The 24,527-nt window shown below is 32.4% G+C and overlaps 2 protein-coding genes across 5 annotated transcripts in view; both read left to right on the forward strand.

Annotated features, from left to right (window-relative positions):
* The first annotated feature begins 6 nt into the window (after positions 1-6).
* On the forward strand, positions 7-7,852 carry LOC111700966 (uncharacterized). The gene is made up of 12 exons (XM_023472057.1): positions 7-105; positions 535-640; positions 998-1,065; positions 1,322-1,403; positions 2,277-2,365; positions 2,689-2,764; positions 3,504-3,597; positions 4,022-4,082; positions 5,128-5,185; positions 5,597-5,662; positions 6,653-6,881; positions 7,506-7,852. Exons 2-12 carry the CDS (start codon positions 594-596, stop codon positions 7,752-7,754), a joined length of 1,119 nt encoding a protein of 372 aa, XP_023327825.1. The 5' UTR covers positions 7-105; positions 535-593; the 3' UTR covers positions 7,755-7,852.
* A 2,681-nt stretch (positions 7,853-10,533) lies between these two features.
* LOC111700954 (mediator of RNA polymerase II transcription subunit 12) overlaps positions 10,534-24,527 on the forward strand; it is a 63,775-nt gene continuing 49,781 nt past the window's right edge. For 2 of the 4 annotated variants that reach the window (XM_023472039.1, XM_023472040.1), the window contains exon 1: positions 10,537-10,787. The gene's annotated coding sequence lies outside the window, so the exon portion shown is untranslated. Of the gene's footprint in view, positions 10,788-24,527 lie in introns of all 4 variants that reach the window. The other 2 variants (XM_023472041.1, XM_023472042.1) reach the window with 2 other exon arrangements.

The raw sequence follows: 24,527 nt of genomic DNA on the forward strand, positions 1-24,527 counted from the left end.
CATATTTAGGTGACAATAATATAACTGTGAGCTTTAATCCTTTGGTAGACGAGGTTCAGGGTAGAGCCTCTCTTATATCAGCCACAGCCCTTGGCATTCAAATAGGTAACATACACTGTTCAAAACGTTGATTGCTTTTATTTTTTAATTATACCGTGAAAAAGGTACCCTGACGTCAAAACTTTTGTTTTGTTAATCTCAGGATTAAGCGTTAATTTCAATTGTATGCAGACCAACAGATTAATACAATTCTTTTCGATAGTCCATGGCGCTCATACCCTGCAGGGAAAATTTTGATTGAGGGATTGAAAACATTAAAAATGCCCACATTGGATATCAAGATCCAGTGACAGTGTTAGAAATTAATAATAATCCACACTAAGTTCCGATTTCTGAACATTATCAGAAGTAAAAAGTTACAAATTATAAACACAAAAATTGTAATGAAAAGAATAAACGAAGATTATAATCATTTCACTTTGTTTTGGTTACAGTTAATTTCTATATCAATTTTACATTTTATCCTGCCTTCAGTTCCTGCCATACTCTCTACTCTGATAATAGTAAATGGAGCGGATAAGATAGGACGGAAGATGCTTTTTATAATTCCGGTTTTTGGATACTTCCTCTACAATCTAAGGAACAGTACAGAACTTTATACATCATTTCATTCTCGTTATCCAAGATTTTGCGTAATTTTCTGTTATTTTTCGTGCATTTTCTCATTTCCATTTAAAAATCAAAATTGCTGTTTTTCAGATAAAAGTTTAAATCATGGTGAAACTGGCAAGAAACTTGAACTAAAATGGCGTGGTCCCTTCTTTTGCAGTCCCTTAACCCGATCTGTTCATTGAAATTATTACGAAAAAAATGTATATTTGAATTTAACTGATGTTCAATGGTTTCAATAATGGCATTACATTTTCTCTTTGTCCCCTACCATTTTAAAAATTCTCTTTTCTCTGTTAATATTTTAGCAAAATTGTTTTCTGTCTAGCTTCACGCTGAACTGGTATTACAAGGAGGTGAGCTCCTGGCTACTAACTGCTGAAGCTGTTCATGAGTGTTTAGGACATAGATTAATAACAATACAGAGAGAACACTAGATGTCGTCTTTTCAAGATTTATGGGTTTTTTGTTCACAATAACCTTGGGCAGAAAGCCAAAGGAGTAACGCGAATGGTCTCTATCTGTCTTGTCATTCAACCCTGCATGCGCGTAACTCCTTTGGGTTTCTGCCTCGGGGTTATTGTGAACAAACAGCCCCTATATTTTGAAAAGACGACATATTGCGTTCTGTCTGTATTGTTATTAATCTATGGTTTAGGAGGTCGTCATGTTATAACAGTTGCTGCTATTCTTTATATCAGTGATATATCAACTCCAGAACACAGAACATTAAGGTTTGAACTGTACACTCTGTTAATGTAAGAACACTGTACTGTACACTGTTTAAACAAATATGCAGGGTGCCCAAATAAACATGGGAATTTAGAGACGACTTGAAAGTCGTCTTTGAATTCTGATATTTTATGCATGACAAAGAAAGTAAAAAACTATGCTGTACGTCTAACATTCATGCTAACTACAGTGATAACCAGAAAACAGTGGAATAGGAAGACGACATTATAGCAATAAAAAAGTGTATTTGACGTTGTTTTCAAGCAAATAGTTTTACTAGTCGCTTATTAAATCACTACTTTGGTGAAATGGGTCTGTTTAAACGGGACGATTGTTGGCTCATTAGACCTTTAAAGTTATAACTTGAGTCTAAAAGTCGTCTCCCTATAATAACTTTTAATGATTTTTTCTTGATGGTCATACTCTGTAGGGATAACTTAAACTGAAGGATTAAAACTAACGATACAAATTTACGACCTCACAACTTCAGAAGTCAGGACTTTTGTGCAGTTGTAAATCTGTGTTGTGAAATCAAGCACTAATCTACACCTTCTTCAAAGGCCAATGGATTGATTTGATTTCACGTAAAGGTCACACCCTCTATGAATTAAGGGCTCAAGCATTAATTCTCAAATTTAAAAGTCTCCATGCTGGATATCTAGATCAAGCATTTAAGATTTACAATATCCACTAATATAACATAAAAGTTCTCATCTCTGAATATTTTCAGAGATAAATCACACATTTCCTTTACAAATAATTTTATTAATAACTTACTCATGGCTTTTCACAGCAGACGCATATTGTTTACGTTTTTTTGAGTTTTATGTTACCCATAGAATTAGTTCTATGATTCTATATCCTTCATATTTTAGAATGAACATAGTTGGTCTAATTGAGCTTGTTGCTTCTGCTATTGGTACAGGAGTAGCCGGTACTCTTCTAACAGCTGAAAACATACTTGGTGATCATCATTCATAAATCAATTCGAATAGAGAAAAATCAATACCATTACATAAAAAATAAAAAATACTAAATCTCAGTTAAAGATGTGATTTTCTCTTTCTTTTCTACTGTTTAAAAGTATATTGTTGGGAATATTAAAAATCTCTGAAGGGGTTGTAAAAAAAATCGGCAAGTTAAGAATTACCCTCATCTTTCTCTTCTTTTATAAACTCATTTACAATTGTTAATTCCTTTCAAAGTATTTGTTTCTAAAACAAAAAATTTTCATCAAAAATCTAAATATCTTTAATCCTTAAACATAAAAATATTTTTTCATCATAGGAAGCCCTGGTCATGATGATATCTACAATGGTTTCTACAGTGTATATGGAATCTCTACCTGTCTCTATATTATTGGGAATGCTTAGCAACAATATCAATAGTTTCAGACTTTAGAAAAAAAACTTTTTATAAAAGATGGGATATTTTTTAATTTTAATAATTGATAGTATGTTTGATAGATATTTGCGAAATGTCGATCCAATATTTTTTAAACACCCGAAATGTTTTAAAATGGCATCATGGGTGTCCCAATAAACATGGGAATTCAGTGACGAATTCGATATCGTCTTTTCAAATAATTCTTTGATTTAGTATAGTGATACCTACTGAGAAAGCTGTAATCTGTTAGAGTTTCGTCTGCTATGTTCACATTTTGTTTATTTATGTTTTGACTGCATACGGTTGTACTTAGTAAAACAAGAAAATTGCAGTATACAAACAGTGTAAACTTCACTGTTCATCTTGCGTAGACATTATAGACACATCTTTACAGTGTTTTACCCTTTTCATAAAATAAACTCTAGCAGACATAATAATATTATGGCTTTGAAATTAGGTATTACAGTGCTAATTCATAACAAAGACGATATCCAATTCGTCACTGAATTCCCATGTTTTTTGGGACACCCTGTAGTTCTATAGGTTTTTACCTGAGCCAAGAACTTTTTAATTGTTAACCCCTAAGCACTGATATCTATAATTTATGGCCCAATAGATTTAGTTAATAGATTTATTTAATCTCTTTCAATTCAGAAGCTCCACAAAAAAAGACAGCAAGTACTATCTTCTATTTGCTAATTATAGTATTTGATTAGGATACTGTATATTATATTCATAGTGAAGGAGACAAGAACAAAAGATAAAATAACAGAAAAGTTGGCAATCTCAAATATCTTCTCTCCAACTAAGGAAAAATCAATCAATCATTCAATCAATCTATCAATCAAAATTAGCATGATATCATAGTTATTTGTGATGTTCAGTTATTGTTCAGTTAAGAAATTTTAATAATTCAACTTTTGACTGACCAATGGAAAAAACGTGGTCATCATAAAAAGTGGTAAATTGGATTATAAAGTGCAGGTCAGTCGTGAGATTAAAATGTACTGCAGTCGGGATTATAAAATGGTCGGTCATGAATGTAAAGTGGTAAAGTGGGGTTCGTCTAAAGTTGAATCTTTTTTAATGAAAAATGATGTCACTAGATTTTTAAAACTATAATAATTGCCACAATTGTAAATGTAAACACAAGTCAATCAAAGACAAAAATTTCATCGGCCTTTTTGTTTAAAAAAAATAAGATTTATAAAGATATTTTCGATTATTTTGTTAGATTGTTGGGACTTTAAAATCCGTGTTTAGAAAACGTGAACATGGAATTAGAAAATATATTGGTAAGTCTGACTCTAAAGTTTTACTTTTGTGTGTTTTTAGAAAGAAAAAAAATCAATGCCATTTGATTTTTGAGTAGTTTAAACTTGATATTTTTTAACAATGTTTTATAATTTTTTTTAATAATTTTTGTAAAATGGTTTCAGCTCTTCTCAGGGAGCAGGGACAGGGCCCTTTCAGAAAGAGCTCCGAACGCTAAGTAGAGTGAATATAAAATTAGTATTAGACATATTAGCTCTTTGTTATTCCTATTTCTTGACTTAGTACCCCGACCTTGGGTACTGTAGTTAAGAAAAAGGCTATCTAATTGAGCACATGGTTGAGGGCCGCTTGGCCTTCCCTCCCTCCATATGTGTAGACACCTTTCTCTGCGTCCACTGCAAATAGTGCAGGGAGCTTTCTAGCAGAGCTCTGCTATCCTAGGCTGTAGGAAGGCAACTGACAAACTTGATAAAAAAATGAACCGGATTTAAAGTGAGAACATTTTTACTTAATCAATTACAACTCTTCAATGTTCTCCATAAAGGTAACAGCAAAGCAGTTGTTACTTTTAAGATATATTAATTTCTTAGATTTTTTTCTTAACTTAAAATTTTGTTGATACAAATATTGTGAAATTTGACTATATCGGAATGCATCGAAAAAGAATCAATGATTACATGCTGTAATATCTGAATGATTTATTTGGAAATAAATTAATTTTTTACGATCCGAGTTGAATGTTGCAACTTACTGAATTTGTATGGACGCTACGTTCTTCAGTATGAGTCGTTTTTAACAATTTTCTGCTTGTAGTCGCTTAACAGATAGGAGTAAGATTAGTAACGATCACTATCGAATATTTTTCAAAGTAAGCCTACACCCCCTTTCATTTTTCGCGAACACTCTCTTTATCAAAAACATGTATAACTTATTGATACTTGATCAAACAACGTTTTCAAGGATACTGTTGTGTATCGTACATGCCTCTCATTTTTAATGCAGGGACACTAGAAATTACATGTACAGTCCTTTTCATGTAAAATTGATTATATTTGTTATTTTTAGTTCTTCTGATTCTGACATATATTCTGATTGCAATAAACTATGGTGGTGTATATCTAAGGAAATTTTTTTTATAAAAGTAATAAATCATGTTTTTATAAATATGATAAATCAACTTTTTAATCAATATAGTATATATCTTTTTGTAAATATGATAAATCATTTTTTTATGGATTTAATAAACCATATTTTCTTATAAATATAATATATTACCTTTTTTAATTATAATGAATCATTTTTTTCATAAGTATAAAAAAAATCGATAAAATAAATATAATAAATCTATATTTATAAAATTAAAATCATCCTTTTCATAAATATTATAAATTTTTTTTTTTTCAAAAGTGGATGAAAAAAAGCTGTTAATCATAATAAATATATTTAACCTTGTAAGTAATGAAGAACAAAACATTAAATCCACATTTTTTTTATTTAAATTCTTTAATAAAAAGTAAAAAAATGATTTGTTCAGTGGTTCTCTTTGGCTTTATTATCAGAAGCTTGGATGGACTATAGATGAATTTACAACATTTATCAGGTTAAATGTTTGGGTTTAAATTACAGAGATTCCCATGATTAAGTAAGATTATCTCGAGGCTCTAACACCAAAGTATGATACTTTAAGAAAATTTTTACATTAGTCTTATACAACTTTTTTAAATGATTCACAAAAATGAATTCTGATTAGTCCCTTAAATCTAAATTCAGAGCTTTAAACGATGTAATATGACGTGGGACACTCTGTAATATGTGATTTTTGGCCCCCCCCCCCCCACTCCCCACTCTTCAATTTGTGAATGCACACACTATTCCAGGTTATAGGTTAGATTACAGTCATCATCGTATGTATAAAAAATCTTCCAGCTTGAATACATATAAAAGAATATAGAAGCTATCAATAAATCTCTTTTTTACTTGTTAACTTGTATTTTGAAAAAAGCTTGAAAGAAATCAAAATTTTTATATTATAAAAGTCGTCTTCATTGTATTGATATAAACGCCAACCACTGTAGAAAGATATTAGTTAGTAAAAAAGAAGTTGCTCTTTTTCAGAACAAGGAAATGAAGGAGGTCCACGGCACAATTAATAAGAATTTACCAGTAGTTTTTCCCTTTAAAGGCTTTAAAGGGAACATCAACAATTTATGGCTTCCGGATTTATGCAGTAGAGACACAAAAGGAAATTGTCAGCATTTTGTCTCTTTACAATATATAAACGGTCATTATCTTCTCAGTTAATAAAGTAGGTGTTTGTTCCAAATTTTATTGAAAATATATTTCGATCATGAGTTGACCTTCGTCAGTTCTAACGATATAATAACTATCAAAATTAATAATGATAAAAAGATTTTAAAAAAGGGCAGTCAGAAGAAACAAAAAAAATACAACGAATTCAGATTAATGATACTAGATAATTCTTTCTCATTATTGTGCATTTTGTTTAGAATCAGGAATATTTAACTCATTAAAAATTTATGCTCATTTGAAAAAATAACAAACGTCTATAAGTATTAACTAATTGTTTTAGCATTCACGGTATTATGGTCCTGTTCGGCTGCCTGACCGTTGTAATGTTCCTGATCAAGAAACAAGTTCATGACATGACCTTGGGGTTCGTCGGTGAAGTGTGCGCAATATGTTCGATGCTTGTCTACGTGTTCACCCCCTACGGGAACCACTGGGTTCCCTACCTCTCTATTATCTTCAGCCTGGTCACTGGTGTCGTTGGAACAGTTTGCAAATCTCAGCTCTCTAAGGTCAGAAAATGGAGCTTAAAAAAACAAGATTTTTAAAATGTGTACAGTCCTCGGCGTATATATCAATACAAGAAAGACGACTTTCGATTTAATTTTTTTATTTCTACCAAGCTTTCTAACAGCATGGATACACATAACAGCTTATCTTTGTTTACTTGTAAACTTGTAATTTGAAAAAGTTTGTTAGAAATCAAAACTTAAATAGAAAAGTTGTTTTTGTAGTTTTGACTTCTCGGAAAATAGAAGTTCTCATCGAAATTTAAAAATAATACTTAGGTTTTAGATCTTTTTAAAATGGAAAAATGCGGTTTACTTTGGTTTGAAAATGTTTACTCGATTTAGATTGTTAAATAGGTTTATTCAAATAATATTGTTATTTGTTAGTAATAATATTGTTAGGGCACTTTTAATTCGTCTCTCAATTACGTAGAATTTTTAGTGGGACACCCTGTATTATAAATAGTACATAGCTCGACACATACAATAAATGTATTAGCATGCCTTCCAAAAATATTAGCCATGGAAACTTTCCCGGGAAAATTTAGTTATTTTTGACATTTCAGCTTAAATTTCTTTGTCAGCAGATGGTCTAATTTGATCTTTTTTTTGGATTTTTTTTTGCAGATTGTGCCATCGGATGAGATCTCTAACGTAATGGCCATCTTCGGTATGTTGATACCTGTCACCACCATCGGGCCGCCAATCTTTAACCTCGTGTATAAATGGAGTCTGGATCTTGCCGCGTGTAATTCTGTGGAGCGCGGGGAGAAGGATTGGTGTTCAGCTGTTTTTATTGGGTTTGGATCAAGCTTACTCTTCATTAATGCCGCCATTTTTGGTTACTTGAGGGTATCAATCGGTAGAAATAAATAAGATATATGTTTAATCATATTAATCAAATGATAATGTAAATCAATTCTTTTTATTTTTTAATTCTTTTCACAAATATGCATAAAAAAGTGTTATCAAAAGTACGTTTTTAAAAGAGAGAGTGCAGTGAAGAAAATATTCAGGATTACCCTCAAAGGATATGAGACTTCAGAGTCGATTTTACCTATTTGGTTCTGACTTTTTGTCTACATTTGTGGTTTCCTGCAAGTTTATACAGTCATAACCAGCATATACCTTTACTTGAAAGTTATTAAATTACTTATTAAGTAAAATTGGTCTGTTTACATTGCACAATTGCAGTCGATTTTACCTATTTGGTTCTGACTTTTTGTCTACATTTGTGGTTTCCTGCAAGTTTATACAGTCATAACCAGCATATACCTTTACTTGAAAGTTATTAAATTACTTATTAAGTAAAATTGGTCTGTTTACATTGCACAATTGCAGTGCCTCATGTTTAATGTGCTATTAAAAGTCATAACTTGAGTTTTTAAGTCGACTTTCTTTTCCAGAGTTTTCTGGTTATCACTGTACTTATTATGTTCTTTGTCAAATCATTTGGTAAACTTATTAAAGTCTATATCAAAATCCGAAGAACAAATAAATTTTCAGTTCGACAGAATTTAGGATTATTTATAGGTCGTCTTTTTAGTCTTATCCTGTGTGGGTAACCCTGTAGAATGATATCTATAGATTGTAAAACAATTTATAGCACTTGTTGGCGGACTAAACTTTTAAAACCTAAACTAAATTGTTGACTTAACCATACAAAACAAGGCAGGCCACATTTTTAAAATATAAATAGGAAAAAGTGTCGCGTCGAAATTAATACAGTCACATGATTTAAGTCCTATTTGCAATTCAGTCATTTCTGTATTTTCATCTTTATTAAAAAAACAAGTAAATTATTTTTCAGATCGTTGCAACGTTAAGATTGATTAAATCAAAGAGACATAAAAATATCATTAGGTGTTTTGTTTTATTTTTTTAAGCAATATTTTTAAACTTTTTGGCTTAATCTGAGAACAAAATCAAAAATGTATAGTAGGAATTATATCTTAAAGATAAAAGAATAATTTTTGTACAGGGTGTCCCACGAAACATGACAGTATGCAGGACGACTTAAATGTCGTCTTGATTTATCATATAATTTGCTGCGTTTATTTGTCAACCTAATTTTAGAAGTAAATTTCTAGAGAAAATAATCACAAAATTTCCCTTGTCCTGCCATTTCCAAAATGTGGTCTATTTCAAGAATCATACATGTTAAAGTAGATAGAAGACTAAACGTCACAAATAAATTCAAATATCAAAGACGACTTTTAAGTCGTCTTCCTATTGTCAAGTTTCGTGGGACACCCTGTACCTATAGTATAGGTCCAATAAAAAAGTGGACCCGGTGTCCTTTGTTTGAAAAGTTTTCATGGTTATTATAGTAACAAACAATCGGAAAAAAACTACTTAAGGCAGAAATATTGTTGATGAAATAATAATAATAAGAAAAAATTGCTTTAATTAAATAAAAAGAATAATTACATTGAAAACCAGAAAACTCTGAAATAGGAAGACGACTATTAGACTCAAGTTATTACTGAACAATATGCTTTTCATAAAATTCATTTAGAAATTGCTATAAAGTCGTCTTCCTATTTTAGAGTTTTTTGGTTAGCACTGTTCAATGACCGATTTTTCATAGAGTGGCAATCAAAAATGAAGATTAAATGTAGAGACCAGGAAATATTATTAAGGAGGTATGTCTCTATCAGGCTCTTAGCCATGAATTTCTCAATGGGGATAAAAGAGGGTTGCTGCAGTTTAGGATCCAGGATCACCGAGTAAAAACGCAGTATATACGGGGCATGGGGTTGTAGGAAGACGGAGCCCCTGCATTATTTTGTAATTTTTGTATCAAATTAAAAATTATACAAGTAAACCCTAATTATATTAAATACATCGAAAGAATTTATCAAATGTCGTATTTTTCTCGATCTGATAGGTTGCAAATAATTAGTTTTTTAATTAAATGATTATATGAAGCTCTATATTCATGGCTATTTATTTATTTTCGCAATCACTGAGATTTACGTAAAATAGTATAAAACCCATTACAAATTGTCAAGACGACATTTCACAAAATTTTTCGATGTATTTAATATTTAATTTTTATATTTTCTCATTAAAACTATTAATTTTAGCATGAAATTGATGTAACAGTGAAAATTTTATAAATTGTAAATCAACCATTTGATTTCTTTAAATTTGATGTTTTGTATACATACATTAATTTAATTAATTTAAGTACTCTTTTTTAATCTTAAGTTAAGTCATCAAATGAGTGAAATGGGTCTATTTGCACTGCAAAATTGCTGTTCCTCATGTTCATTGAAATATTTAAAGTCATAACTTGAGTATAACTCGTCTTCCCATTCCAGAGTTTTAAGGTTAATGTACAATTTATTTATGTCTGGACAAAATATTGAAACTGAGGCAATGAGCTTCTGTAAAAATTTAAAAAGTTAAAAAGTTAAAAAGTTAAAAAAAAACTATCTAAATCGTCTTCGATGTCTCATGTATTTTGAAACTCTCGATATTCCTGTACACTAAGATGAATACAACGACGACCTATCCGCTATTTTGCTGGCACCGGTTTCTCCTCCCTCCCTCTTCCTCCCTCCCCCCTCTTCCTCCCTCCTACATTCAACCCTCACAGCTGTCCAACTACAGCCGGACCGTACATCCCCTCCCCTAGGCTACTAGGCCTAGTCCGTCCCTCCCCTTCTCCCCGCCCCGGCACGCCGGGTAGTAACGATCCAGTGTTTACTATAGACTCGAGGTGGACGGAAGCGCAGCGACTGGTGGTGAAAAATAACAATATTAATTTATTGCCGAATAACCGGTGTAATTCTCAGCCTTCTAACAGCTGATTCTTTTACACCCTTTATTAGTGATTTTCTTGTTCAAATAGTGATTCGAATTTATAGAAAACATAACTGTGAAATCAACATTTTCTATAAGGTACGTGTTTAAATGTTTGCTAAAAATGTTTTATATTTATAATGAAGTGCAATGTTGCAAATCGTTTAAACTCTAGCGGAACACATAATTATAGTTTAATTTAGTTACTGTACTTTAGAAATGGCAAATTATTATGATTTTTTAATTTTTTATGCAATATTAAAATGTTCATGGGAAATTCAATGTGCTTCATACCTCTTAACTGCATGTATAAATATGGATATTATGCTTTTTTGATACGGATGGATAGATCTATTTATTATATCATATAAAAAATTAAAAGAAGTAAGCTGTTCGTTTGTTAGTACTATGTCAAATCATAACTCAGAGACTCTTTGACCGATTTGCCTTAAATTTTGATTGGGGAACTCGGGAGAACCACGGGAATACTCATACCTTGGGTTCAAGATTCTAACTTGAGTGGGTCCACTTTTAGCGGGAAAGATTTTAATTTATGACCAAGTGCGGGTAAACGGTTGGAGTAACTATGAGTAACCTGGGCAACACTGGGTTCCAAAGCTACTCTTCAATATTATTATATACAACGGATATAGGATGAGTATGAATGATGGATGATAGAATCATATTGATAATTATATAAACTCATGATCGAATCTAAATGGGGTTATTTAAACCTGTTGGTTTTAATGACATCCTAGATAAAAATTTGGATAATCCCAAAACGTATCAAAATTTTTTTTTTTTACTAGAACAGGATCGAATTTGGAGGTTGGTTAATTAATAAGAAACTTTCAGGATCCGGGAATGTCCATTGTAATAAATATCGAAAAAAAAACACTTTTCGTAATTTATTTATGCAGAATTTCGGTTATTTTTTTTTCTAGCATTCTTTCAACTTTCAGGAAATTCCGCTTATTGAGAATATCAGTGTATGAACCCCCTACAAACGCCCCTGACCAAATTATTGTATCTGCGCTGAAAACCAATTTATCAAATTCCTAAATCAAAATGACAATACCACAACCACTGGAGGAACGACAGCCTATTTTTAATCAATTACAAGTATTGATATACGATATACAACACGGCCCCCTCCCACATAAATATTTGTAAAATTCGGGGATGGGGGGGGGGGAAGAAAAATATGAATGTTATGAAAATGAAAAAACGGAATTCATGTTAAATGCTTCTTTAAGAACGACTAAATAATAGTAATTATTTACAACAAACACTAAAAATATGAGAAAAAAATAAGGCTAATGATGTACATTCAGAAGTAAAAACAAGTAGAAAAACATTTAAATATCTGATTCGTTACAGCGGTTACAGGGTGTAAGTGCTTATGATCCGCACTGGATCCAGGTCATTTCTTGATTTTCTGATTTTTTTAAACAAAGCAGAATTTTCATATTTTTTCGCTTATTTTTATGCTAAAACTTGATGAACCATTCAGAAATCAGGAAATTTTCATATTTTTTTCAATAGTTCAGATTTGGGTTTTTTTTGCGGTTTTTGGTTGATAATTTGCCCCTTGGATCCAGATCCTTGGATTCGCATATTTTCGCGGATCCGGATCCAGAAAGCAAAAATCTTGTGGATCCGGATCCTAAGCACTGAAAGAAACACGTATCCGAACAATCGCAACAAAAAATTTTGTTCTTCATTTATTTAGAAATTATCAATTGCAAGTGATACTTTTTTTAATTTAAAATTATAAAAAAAAAATTTTGGAGAAATTATCATAAACCTGGTATAGGTCTAGTTTGATTTAGAATTTAATTAATTTAAACGATTTATTTTCTATTTTTAAGAGAGCTTAAGATAATATTCAGTTTTGAAATTTATAGTTTAGATTGTATTATACAAGAACCTTTGTTAAATATTTCTATGTTGATAATATTTTTCTGCAGGGGGGGGGGGGGGATATTGATTCATATGAAGTAAACATATTCTAGATGTAAACATTTTGACCACCCACCCATTAGCCGGGGGGGGGGCGGGTTAACTGATTTTATTCAATTAATACATATGTAAATAATTATCAAAATTAAGCTTTAATTAATTTTTTGGCTCAAAATTGTTAAAACAACTCGTTTTAGATTAAAATATGCTAGTTTTTGAGATGATTGTTCAAATAAAGCCTGAAACTAATTTTTATTTATTCACTTATAAAATTGCATAAATTGCAATTAATAAATTTGATAAAGGATATCAAATTTACAAAGTTTTAAAATTTTTATTTTGAGAACGTCTAAATTGAAAATGCACAAGATAAGATAAAAAATGTAGCAAGAAAGAATATTATTTCAAGTCTATTCAATCCGCAAATTTTAAACCTGAAAATGCATAAAGTAGTTTTTTTTGCATTTTCCCTAAATTTTCAAATTTCTCTTTCTCTGTTTAACACGAAATGGTTCTCTCCCCCCTTTTATTCAGTGTGAACCGCATGGATTTGCAATTTATACCTTATATGGATCTTTACAGCACGTTAAAATTATAGGGGTGGTGGTTTTTTGGGGAAGGGCAATGTTATTGTTCAGAACACCTTTCAGAGTGCAAAGGGTTCTGGTTCCCCTATGGGGGAGGGGTACCGAAATCCCTGATTTTTTTGCCGCAAACATTAATTTTATAACATTTGTGTTATGATTTGTAACCTCATGTTACAAATTCAAAATTGAGATAATAAGTGTTCAAACTAGGTTAATAATGAATGCGTAAGCTTATAGGCAAACATTTGGTGGATTATAGAAAGCATAAAGTTCAATTCAATTCTGACTTTTTACACCCCCCCCACATCCCCATAAGATTGTGCAAGCGTAATTTCAAATAGATTCTAGTACAATAGATGGCAACGAAGAATTGTACAGTACTCTCAGTACAGTTGTATTCTGACGTCTCAAGTGTCAATTCAATTTTGTATCTGACAAATTATTAAAAATAGTGATAATCTTAGAATTAAGTCCTTATCTTACAGTAAAATAAGAGCAGTTTTATGTGTTCTTTATTTTCTGTTTAAACTTTTTTATTTTATCTTGGTCAACTAATTTGAGAAAATTTCGTTTTTCTTTTTATATTGTGACGTCGTGTATAATTGGTCCATTTCTCTGCTGCCACCTATTGTACTTGATTATCTATTTGGGTACATATAGTTTAATTGCCTCAATTTAAAGAAAAAATGCTAGAATTAAAAAATAGTTATATTTTCGAAAATATTAAATTATTTAAATGATTCAAAACTTGGTTTAGTTTTTTTCTCTCATCTCTGAACCAATTTCGTAATTTAAATTACAGTAGTAAAATGCCCTGCACTGACCCTGGCCTTGGTTTAAGAGTAGATATTAATATCAAACACTGCCTCAAAACTGCTTAACAAGGTCTCAAACCCATTGTCCTTTAAAAATGGAGCAATTTAAACTTCATTAAAAATATCGAATCATTTTGATCAGGGTTGAAATTACTAAAAAAATTCGGTTCAGTACAATCAAACGGTGGCGGGACGGTACAATTTCAAATGTCCTGGAGTTCAAGTGTAATTCATTTCCTAACATTTCTTACGTTTAAGCATTTAACCAAAAGTAAATAAACGTATATATATGTATATATTTCATCAGTTGTGTTGACAATATAGAAGTGTTTACAGAGAGGGGGGGGGGTATATATTTAGGAGACAAATAGCGCGCAATACCATTAGAGGGGGGGGGGCTTCGGAGGGATATATACAAAAAGCGCAATGATAGAAGGGGAGGGGGAGGGGCTTAGAGGGCTAAGGGTGGATATGAACTTGAAGGAATAATTAATAATTGGGGCCACAATATAGTGAAATGTGTTTTCTCCACCTTAAGTAATGTTAGTTAAGTACTAAAAAAATAGTGCAATGCACGAGGAACAAGAGAAAAAAGGATGCAATAATGGCGTGGGGGAAATTACCGGGAATATTTAAGAACGAAAGGGAATATAGGGACCAATTGTGTACAGAGGGGGGTGGTGCATTGTTGCATTTGAGTATATTGGAGAAAATAAGAGAGGATTCTGAAAGATGAAGTACCCTCAGGGTTGTTGTGGGAAAACAAGATGTGTTGGGTATATTTCAAGTGCTGGATGGGAAATTTTTGGGAGAAGGGGGGGGGGATATGACGGCGGAATTTTCAAGTGAAATTTAGGAACTGTCCTATGAGTTCTATTGTGTATTTAAATGAGAAACTATTGAGCTGGCATTTTCCCATGTTGCATTCTCTAATTAACCCTAATAGTACATTCTTCAAACTTTTACTTTGCCGGGGATCCTGCCCCCCATCCTCGCCTTACTTGCATATATTGCAATATGCTTGACACTTGAACGATATGTAATATCGTTACGAGGTTAAAAACACCATTAAGAAGTTTGACGGATTTAGTAATTTTACAACTGGTACATGTTTGAATATTGTACAGATTAGGGTGTAATGGTAAACTTGTACATATTTGAATACTGTACACTGTACAGATTAGGGTGTAGAGGTAAACTTGTACATATTTGAATACTTTACACTGTACAGATTAGGCTGTAAAGGTAAACTTGTACATATTTGTACAGATGTGTAAAGGTAAACGTGTACAAATGTACAGTCTGTACACTTGACATTTTATGTAGACACGTATTTATACTTCACACTATAGGTGCTTCAAACAATCTGTACACTGAACAGTAAACACTGTAGATACATAATTACACTACACTGTACTGGTCAAATATATGAAGAATTATAAAGCATCAATGCTTGGTTCGCACCTAATGTATTTACAATTGAATGATTGAGATGCGTAGCCAATTATTTATATTGGTTGCATTGTATGCTAATACTAGAACTGCATCTCTCCTCTCTATTATACTATTACTCACTCAGAATCCATTGATCGTTTATATGACTAATATACTCTCTCATATTATTATCCCCGACTCATGCACAAATCCCCCTGCCTTGCCCTTCAGCTACACCAGGGGTTAATATTCCCCCCTTCAGCTACACCAGGGGTTAATATTCCTCCCCTTCAGCTACACCAGGGGTTAATATTCCCCTCCTTCAGCTACACCAGGGGTTAATATTCCCCTCCTTCAACTTCACCAGGGGTTAATATCCCCCCCCCTCTGTTAAACCTCTGATCGTGTTTATGTTCATATTTGCTTGTTATTATCTGCAAATGTTTTAGAAAAATCGTCTGTTTAATGTGCAGCTTGCAGATGGGGAATAATTTCCATTTTGCCTCTGTTTACTGTTTCGAAACCCCTTTAATTTTCCTTGGTAATCTTTCTGTTTCCTGTTTGGAAACCTCTTTAATTTTCCTTGGTAATCTTTCTGTTTCCTGTTTCTTTAATTTTCCTTGGTAATCTTTCTGTTTCCTGTTTGGAAACCCCTTTAATTTTCCTTGGTAATCTTTCTGTTTCCTGTTTGGAAACCTCTTTAATTTTCCTTGGTAATCTTTCTGTTTCCTGTTTCGAAACCCCTTTAATTTTCCTTGGTAATCTTTCTGTTTCCTGTTTGGAAACCCCTTTAACTTTCCTGGGTAATCTTTCTGTTTCCTGTTTGGGAACCCCTTTAATTTTCCTTGGTAAGCTTTCTGTTTCCTGTTTTGGAAACCTCTTTAATTTTCCTTGGTAAGCTTTCTGTTTCCTGTTTTGGAAATCCCTTTAATTTTCCTTGGTGTTCTTTCTGTTTCCTGTTTTGAAAACCCCTTTTATTTTCCTTGGTAATGTTTTTATCCTGTTTTGAAACCCCTTTAATTTTCCTTGGTAATCTTTCTGTTTCCTGTTTGGAAACCCCTTTAATTTTCCTTGGTAATCTTTCTGTTTTCTCTGGTAACCCCCTGGCCCTTGCTAACAGATCTGCTGACATATCTGCTTCCTTTGTATACCTTTCTGTTTGCTCTGTATTCATATCTGTGTCTTTTGTCTACATTTCTGTTTACCCTGCAATCTTATTTGCTTTCTTACCCTACCTTTCCGTTTCCCCTGCTTTCATATCTTTCTTTCTATTTACCCATGGTAACCCCTCTGTTTCCCTCTGGTAACCCCGCTGTTTCACCTTGGTAACCCCTCTGTTTCCCTCTGGTAACCCCTCTGTTTTCCCTGGTAACCCCGCTGTTTCCCCCTTGTAACCCCTCTGTTTCCCCCTGGTAACCTTCCTGGTTTACCCTGGTAACCCCCCTGTTTTCCCCTGGTATCCTCTCTGTTTCCCCCACTAGTTCCCTCTCGGTTTGCCCCTGGTAACCCCGTGGTGCGCATAATAATGAGAAAATCCTGTGCTAATCCTAGGTTTAAAGTTGTGCTAGGTTCAGCCCATATTAGAGATCTAACCTCATGCATACTTTTATATATTTATATTTATTTATTACTTTATATTTGCAAGCTGGACAATTCTAGGTTGCACTTTCCCCCAGTTCTTATTGTTTTCCCCCCTAAGGGGTAATATTATATTGTTTACTGTATAATGCAGATATTCTATTCTTCAAGTTTTAGCACATGTTTTTATGTAGATAGCAGCCAGCCTGAACCAAATAAGAAAACTATTATTCTTATCCTTACTCCTTTATTTTCTTTAATTTTTCTCCCTTTTTAATCTTTTTTGATCTTTTCTCGTTAACTTATCTAACCTTTTTTTTCTTTACTTTTTCTCTTTTATTGCTTCAATTTTGGTATGAACATTCTTTCTCTTAAAATCATATACTCTTACTGTTCTCTTATTCTCCTTCTACTTTCCTTTTTGTCGTTTTGCCTTTCTCAACTCTCCTTTCATTTCCTTTTTTCTTCCTTTCGCGCTTTCCTTTCCTTGATTTCTTCCCTACTCTTTTATTTTCCTTTCCTTTTGTCTTTCCTTTCTTGTTAACTTATCTTGCTTCATTTTTCTTACTTTCCCCCTTACTTATATTACCCTATCCATATAGTTTCTCTCATTCAACCTACACATTCCTTTTTGTCGTGTTTAGCTTTCTCTTTCCTCTATGTCGTTTTTGCCTTTCTTTGCTCTCCTTTTTATTTCCTTCTTTCGCTTCCTTTCCTTGTTCTTTCTATACTTCTCCATTTACTTCCTCTATAACACCTATTTCCCTTTTCCCTTGCTTTGCCTTTTTCTTTTCACTTTCTTTATTAGCTTCCTTTCATTGTTTTTTCCTTTCTCTGCATTCTCCGTAATTTCACTTTCACATTTCTCTATCCTTTCTTTTTCCTTTTTTCTGTTTGTATGTTTTTCACTTTTCTTAAATACAATTGATGACATTATACTCGAAAAATACAATGCCGGAGCTCAGTGGAGTTAGCCCCGATGGAAGTCTTGACTCTCCAAGACCAATGGGGGGGGGGTCAGATCCTTCTCTTACCTTACCTTACCTTACCTTACCTTACAATCTTAAAGTTTAAGAACTAACTCCGAAAACTACTAAAAAGAAAAAAAAATGGCTGCTCAAATATAATAGATGTAAAGAGTAATGCATGTTTTAAAATAATGAAATTCTTGAACGAGAGGTAAAATTTCTGAAGGTTTACAACCCTATACACAAACATTTTACATCAGCCTTCGTGAAATTAAATTTAAATGTCAAACTTTCAAAAATATATTTTATGCCAAATCATTCTAACACCCCCCTCCCTTGTGAGAATTAAGCCCCTGTATGCCCTATCTCTTATTATTATTCTGGATCTGGGCTTACTCCTAGTATTGCCTAAATTACTTTATTCTACCGTTCATCAGATTTTAGATTAATACCACAGAGCCCTTAGACAAGAGAGATATTTGAAATTTTACGGGGTATTCATTTCTCAGACTGTAGGCTCACAACTTTTTTGAGATTTTTGGAATTATTTCAAAATCATTCACTTGTGTTCTCATTTTGAAGTTCATCGATTTCCCTAAAAATATTCTTTTTCCTTTAAAATTCACTGATTTTATTCAAAATTCACCGATTTCCCTCAAATTTCACCGATTTCCCTCAAATTTCACTGATTTTCCTCCAATTTTTCTTTTTTCCTTAAAAGTTCACTGATTTTCTTCAAATTTCACCAATTTCCCCCAAATTTTCCTTTTTTCCTTTAAAGTTCACTTATTTTCTTCAAATTTCACCAATTTCCACCAAATTTTCCTTTTTTCCTTTGAAGTTTACTGATTTTCCTCAAATTTCACTGATTTCCTTTCCAACTCGCTGATATCCTTCTATTTTCATTATTTTCCTAAAAAGTTCCTATTTGACAAAATGGCATACAAAGACAATAATTTAGTTTTCGGAAAGTTAAAAAAATAAGTTCTTAATATTTTGTTCATGGTTTTAAAAGAGGGAGAATCATTCAACGTAAAAAAGGTGTACAGTGTACATCTCTAGTTACAAGGTGTTAAAATACTTACAATCCTTCCTTACATAGCTTATATCTACCTTCAACCCCCCGGCCAGTTATTTTCAAATCCCATGATTTGCCCGAATTGTCTTCGAATATCAGTAACCGTTTACATCTATATAAAATATAATCTAGACATGGATCAGTTTTTAATCTAGTTTTTTACAACTTTTCATTCATGCCGGCACCAGATTTGAAGGAAGCTGTTTGGCCTATGGCATTGGTGGTTCCATTTTTATTCTTTTCAGGTTTTATGTTTTTCTTTAATTTTATCTTTAATTGTTGTTAGGTTCCTAATTTTATTCTTTTATCTCAGGATCTTATTTGTATCTTGAATTCTCTTTTTTCTTTTGTGAGGTTCTTATTTTCATCTGAAATTATCTTTTTCTTTCATATCAGGTTCTTCTAATTTTTTATCTTAACTATTTTTTTTACTGTATTCTGGTTCCATTTTTTCGTACCTGTATTATCTTTAAATTTTATACTTCACTATCTATACTTTTATCTCAGGATCTTATTCTATCTTAAATCATCTTTTTATTTTTGTCAGTGTCTTATTTTAATCCGGTACTATTTTTTTATTTATTATTTTTTATTTTTTTGTTGTCAGGTTTCATTTATTTCTTTATTTATGTGTTCTCTGCTCCTGCAGGCTTCTGTGTAATCCATTTAGCTCATTTTCTAGCATTTTCCAAGATTTTTGATTTATTTTTGCAGACATTGGATTATTTTTGCACAAGTTTGCCAACTCGTTTTTCCTTGAACATAGACGTGTAATGTCAATAAAGTCGACAATTTTTTAACGTTTTTAATTAATTTTTTTTTTGGGGGGGGGGCATTTTTGTCGGCTGTATACAATTTGCATTGATAAAACGTTCATTGGTTATTCTAAGATTACTCTGAATGANGAAGGGCATTCTAAACTTTTAACCCTCTCAACCCCTCAACTGCTTATCAAGATTACAAATCATAAAATAGGTTTTTGTCCCGGATTTACATATTCATCCCTGCAGATTGCTGAGATTGCAAAAAAGTGTGCAAAAACTCCGCAACTCAATTTAATCCATCACAACCGCAATGCAAACTCAGACAGGAGAACACTTAAAACTATTTAAGCTTGATTGTCTCCATTTTTATAAAGAAAAGTTTTTATTTTCCACAAACACTGCAAACAAGACAGTTATTTTTATTTTTCTAAAATTGCAATATTTATGCAAGATTTGCAGGAAGGTTAAATTTAAAGGAAAAATGGTTGATTTCGTGAGTTAAGCACGATTCCAGAAATTGTGCGTGCGCACAGGCCATGATTTCTCTAGATTTAACGGGCTCCTGACTTTGCAATTATTTATGCGAATCTCAATCAAAGATTTCGCTTGGTTTGGCGCATGCGTTGATGTGCGTAAATGTTGACGCAGAAGACTTTATGAAATTTATGTACAATGTACATACACGGCATGTTTCTCTAGTAGTAGTTCTCTAGTACTTTCTGAGTTTCTTCAAAAATTGTGATTTTTAAAATTGCATTTATTTGTACAAATTTTACAAATTTGTTATCTGAGAAAAATTGGATATAGAAAGAAAATATATTTACCCCTGGTGTTTGCCTACAAATGTAAGTCTACTTCTATGAATCTGCAGGCTTGTAAGTAAGCTTGTAAATGTGGCGTAGCTTCAAGCTAGGGCCAGATATATCAAATTTCACTCAGACTCTTCCACAGGGTATCTCGTAGAACACGCAGCTATTGGCTCAAAAAAGGTTTCAATTAGTAAAAAACTTATATTTTTCTGACGTTAGATACACCCTGTGTATGTGTGTTTAGTTATATGTTCTAACATTTGGGACACCCTGTATCTGTATGTATTTAAGTATCCTAAGAATCGCGACACCCTGTATGTATATTTATATTTATATATTCTACAATTCAATCCGAATCAGTTTTAACATATGCTTATCACTTATTCATCGGAATATGAAAAAACGCCAATTTTTTATTAAAGATATTGCTAAACATTTTACTTCATAGGAAATCTGGGCTTGTTGGTCATTTTTGTTCTTTATGTGAATACAATTTACTTGATTCTTAATGCATATTTCTATTTTAAAATAATCCTTTTCTTGAAATGAGTATTTATTGCGTAATATCCCGTACATCCGTTGACCATTGTGTTTATTTCTGCGTAAACATTGTGTTTATTTATACGCTCAAGCTTGATTTTACAAGTTTGTGCAATCAATAACAGATTGCACTTCTGCACTATTGCATAATGCAGACCTTAAAGGGAATGTTCGCAAAAAATGAAAGGGGGTATAGGCTTACGGCGAAAAGTAAGCGCTTTTGATCGCTACTAATATTACTTCTATCTGTTGCGTCTATCCGGAGAAAGTTGTTAAAAACGACTCATGCTTAAGAACGTAGCGTCCATATAAATTCAGAAAGTTGCAACATTCAACTCGGATCCTAAACAAATTATTGAGATATTACGAACAATAGTCATCGATTATATTTCAACGTATTCGTATATAGTTCATAATATAATCATAATATTTTTGATTTTGTTTTTTTAAATAATATTTCGCTGGCGCTGGATTTTCGAACATTCCTGGAAAATTAATTATCAAAAATCTCGGAACAGGAATAATTGTTTTCAAAAGTAACTCTCAGATCATGAAATTTTCTCCGGATAGACGCAACAGATAGAAGTAAGATTAAAAGCGATCAAAAGCGCCTATTTTTCGCCGTAAGGCTATTCTCCCTATTAATTTTCGCGAACACTCCTTTTAAAATGAACTTTATTCTAACTTACTCTCTATTATTTATTTATTATTTATTATTATTTTTTTTCATTTGGAAAAAACATTGCACCTCTAACTTGTTTTTTTTTGGGATAAAATTTATTTTGAAGAAAATAACGTTACGTATTAAATATGAAATAAACAAATAGATTTTTTAAACTTTTTTTTTTTAGCTTTTTAATTGGAAGAACGTGGGGGGGAAGTACATATATATTATTTAGTTGTAGTTACAAAAATAAAACGGTTGCATGAAATGATTATTCAGCTGAAAGGTCTATTCTTGCACCAATTGAATCATGAAACACAAAGATTTTATAGCGACATTTAAAAAAAAAAACATTTTCGAGAAAATGAAACTCCTATCAAACCCCAGTTATATTTTTTTTAAAGAGCTACTTTGACTTTGAAGTTTGAATTTTAATGTATTTGTGTGGGAATTGGTATCGGCCATGTTTGTCAACATTTTTGATATTGTTTACTTTTATGAATGTGTGTTTACATGAATGTTTGTCAAGGGTTTGCTTACAAAATGTTTTAATAATATTTATCTCGAGTATATTTACTGAAAAACGTTTTTTTCTTTGATTTGAAAATATTTTTTTTGGTTGGATAGTGACGGATTAACGACACATTGATTTTATCAAATATAGTATGCCCTTAATAGTTTGAAAAACCCCAAACTGAGCATTAAAAAGGAAAGGGGGGGGGGGGTAATGTTTGAATTTTTTATCAAATAGGCCGCCTGAACTATCAAGGGAAATTCTGTATGGGGAATTTGACCGGAAAGGGCTTGAATTGTGGTCAGCATGTGATACTCCACCCTACTACCACATATTCCCTCCCCTCTTGTCCCCTCAATTTAACCTCAAACACATATAATATTCCCTCCCCCCTGTCCCCCTAATTAAACCTCAACCATATATTACCTTTCTTCTCTCTTTAATAAGAATAGTAAGCATTAATATTCCTTAGCAGTCCCCTACCCCCTTTCCTCCCAGTTTCCTTCTAACCCCCCTTACTCCACTCCCCACCCCCCTTTATCTTGCCCCTTTTCAATAATATAGAGACCGAATTGAGAAAAATTCAATAATGTAAAATGTAAGATTAAAGTCTGTTTGAATGCAGTAACTTCTTCTTCTTTTCAATAGCAGTCCCTGATTCCTAAGGAATCCATTATTTCGAAAGTTTTTCTGAACTTGTTTATTGTGAAAACTTTAACTCGTACTTATCACAACTTACATATGGGTTAAAACTTTTCCTGTATAATTAATAATCAAAATGTTTTATTAACAAAAACTGAATTTAAATGAAAACGATATAAAGCTGTAAGTGTACAATCGAAGTATATATTTACTTTGCTTGTCTGTCGTTTTGTAACCGATAAACGTCAAAACGGCTAAACCGATCGGAACCAAATTTTTTATGGGACCTCACATGGCCTCAGGGAAAGTTTCTAGATTATCAGAATTACAAAAATTGTCTCCAATTTTTTTGTTTGTTTAGATTTAAAAAAATTCACGAAAAAAATTGTAAATCCGCAAAAAATGTTATTATTGTTTTATCAAAGAGAAAACGCTTATAGAGCATCAACTAAAAGTTAAAATAGAAGATAGGCTCTGATAGCCTAGCTGTTATATTGTTTTCTTAGGGTGACATCAAAAAACGTTGACTGTTCCTTTTTTTTGTTCTCCCATCCTTCGATCCACGCCAATCTCATAAATCTAAAAAGTTCCCCTTTTTACTCTCTTGGACTCAGCACTACAAGATGCCATCAACTTAGATTTCTCAGATTCTTTCTAGACCATTACATTTTAGCTATCCACACCCCCCTCCTCCCTTTCCCCTTTCTAACTTTCCTTTCCCCTTCCGCCACCCTCCCTTATCCTGTTCCTTCATCTTCTGTGCCTTAATCTTTTCCACACTTTAAGCACTTTCTCGCTTTCAGGGTATATATTTTCTTTAAACATCTCCCACCCCATTCTCAAATAGTGAATTTTAGGAAAATGACCGTTTTTTAGTTTTTGGGGAATTTTTTTTTAGATAATTTAAAAATCATTTCTTCGGTTTTCATCTGTTTTTTTCTAATTTTCGTATGGTTTACTTTTACAGAGTTTTTCCCCCTCTCTTCTTCCATCTTCATCCTGCTTTCAGTTTATCACTTGATAAACATATTTTGTTGTTTTAGCATGAATTTTCAATATTTATTTTTCAGGCGTGGATGAAAAATAAACATCTGCATTTTTCCAGTTGCTTCATTAAGCTTCATATAATCAAAACATAATTTTGTAATAGATCCTACGGACATTTTACTCTCTTTATTAACCAGATTAATACTAAGTATAATGTTTCACCTCAAATACTGCATAGGTTATATTTCATACAGTTCCCTTCTCTTTTTATACTAGGATATACTTTCCGTTTTAACCGCCCTTACCCCCTTCCCAACCCCCTTCTCACTCGATCCTAATTACCAATTCGTCGCTAATTTATCCAAGCTACACTCTTATCCACTCTTTGTACATCAAATCCTCTCTCATCAACTCATCTCCCATCAGCTCTTTGTCTATCAACTCTTTTCCCATTAACTGTTTTCCCATTAACTTCTCTCCCATCAACTCTTTTCCCA

The sequence above is a fragment of the Eurytemora carolleeae genome, unplaced genomic scaffold, assembly GCF_000591075.1.
Source record: "Eurytemora carolleeae unplaced genomic scaffold, Eaff_2.0 scaffold292, whole genome shotgun sequence".
Taxonomy (NCBI): Eukaryota; Metazoa; Arthropoda; class Copepoda; order Calanoida; family Temoridae; genus Eurytemora; species Eurytemora carolleeae.

Bases quoted from the DNA above. Each gene is read 5' to 3' on its own strand.
- LOC111700966 (XM_023472057.1), top strand. From the start codon at position 594: ATGCTTTTTATAATTCCGGTTTTTGGATACTTCCTCTACAATCTAAG. The intron at 2,366-2,688 runs GTGATCATCATT...TTTTCATCATAG, and splicing joins AACAGCTGAAAACATACTTG to GAAGCCCTGGTCATGATGAT. The intron at 6,882-7,505 runs GTCAGAAAATGG...TTTTTTTTGCAG, and splicing joins GCAAATCTCAGCTCTCTAAG to ATTGTGCCATCGGATGAGAT.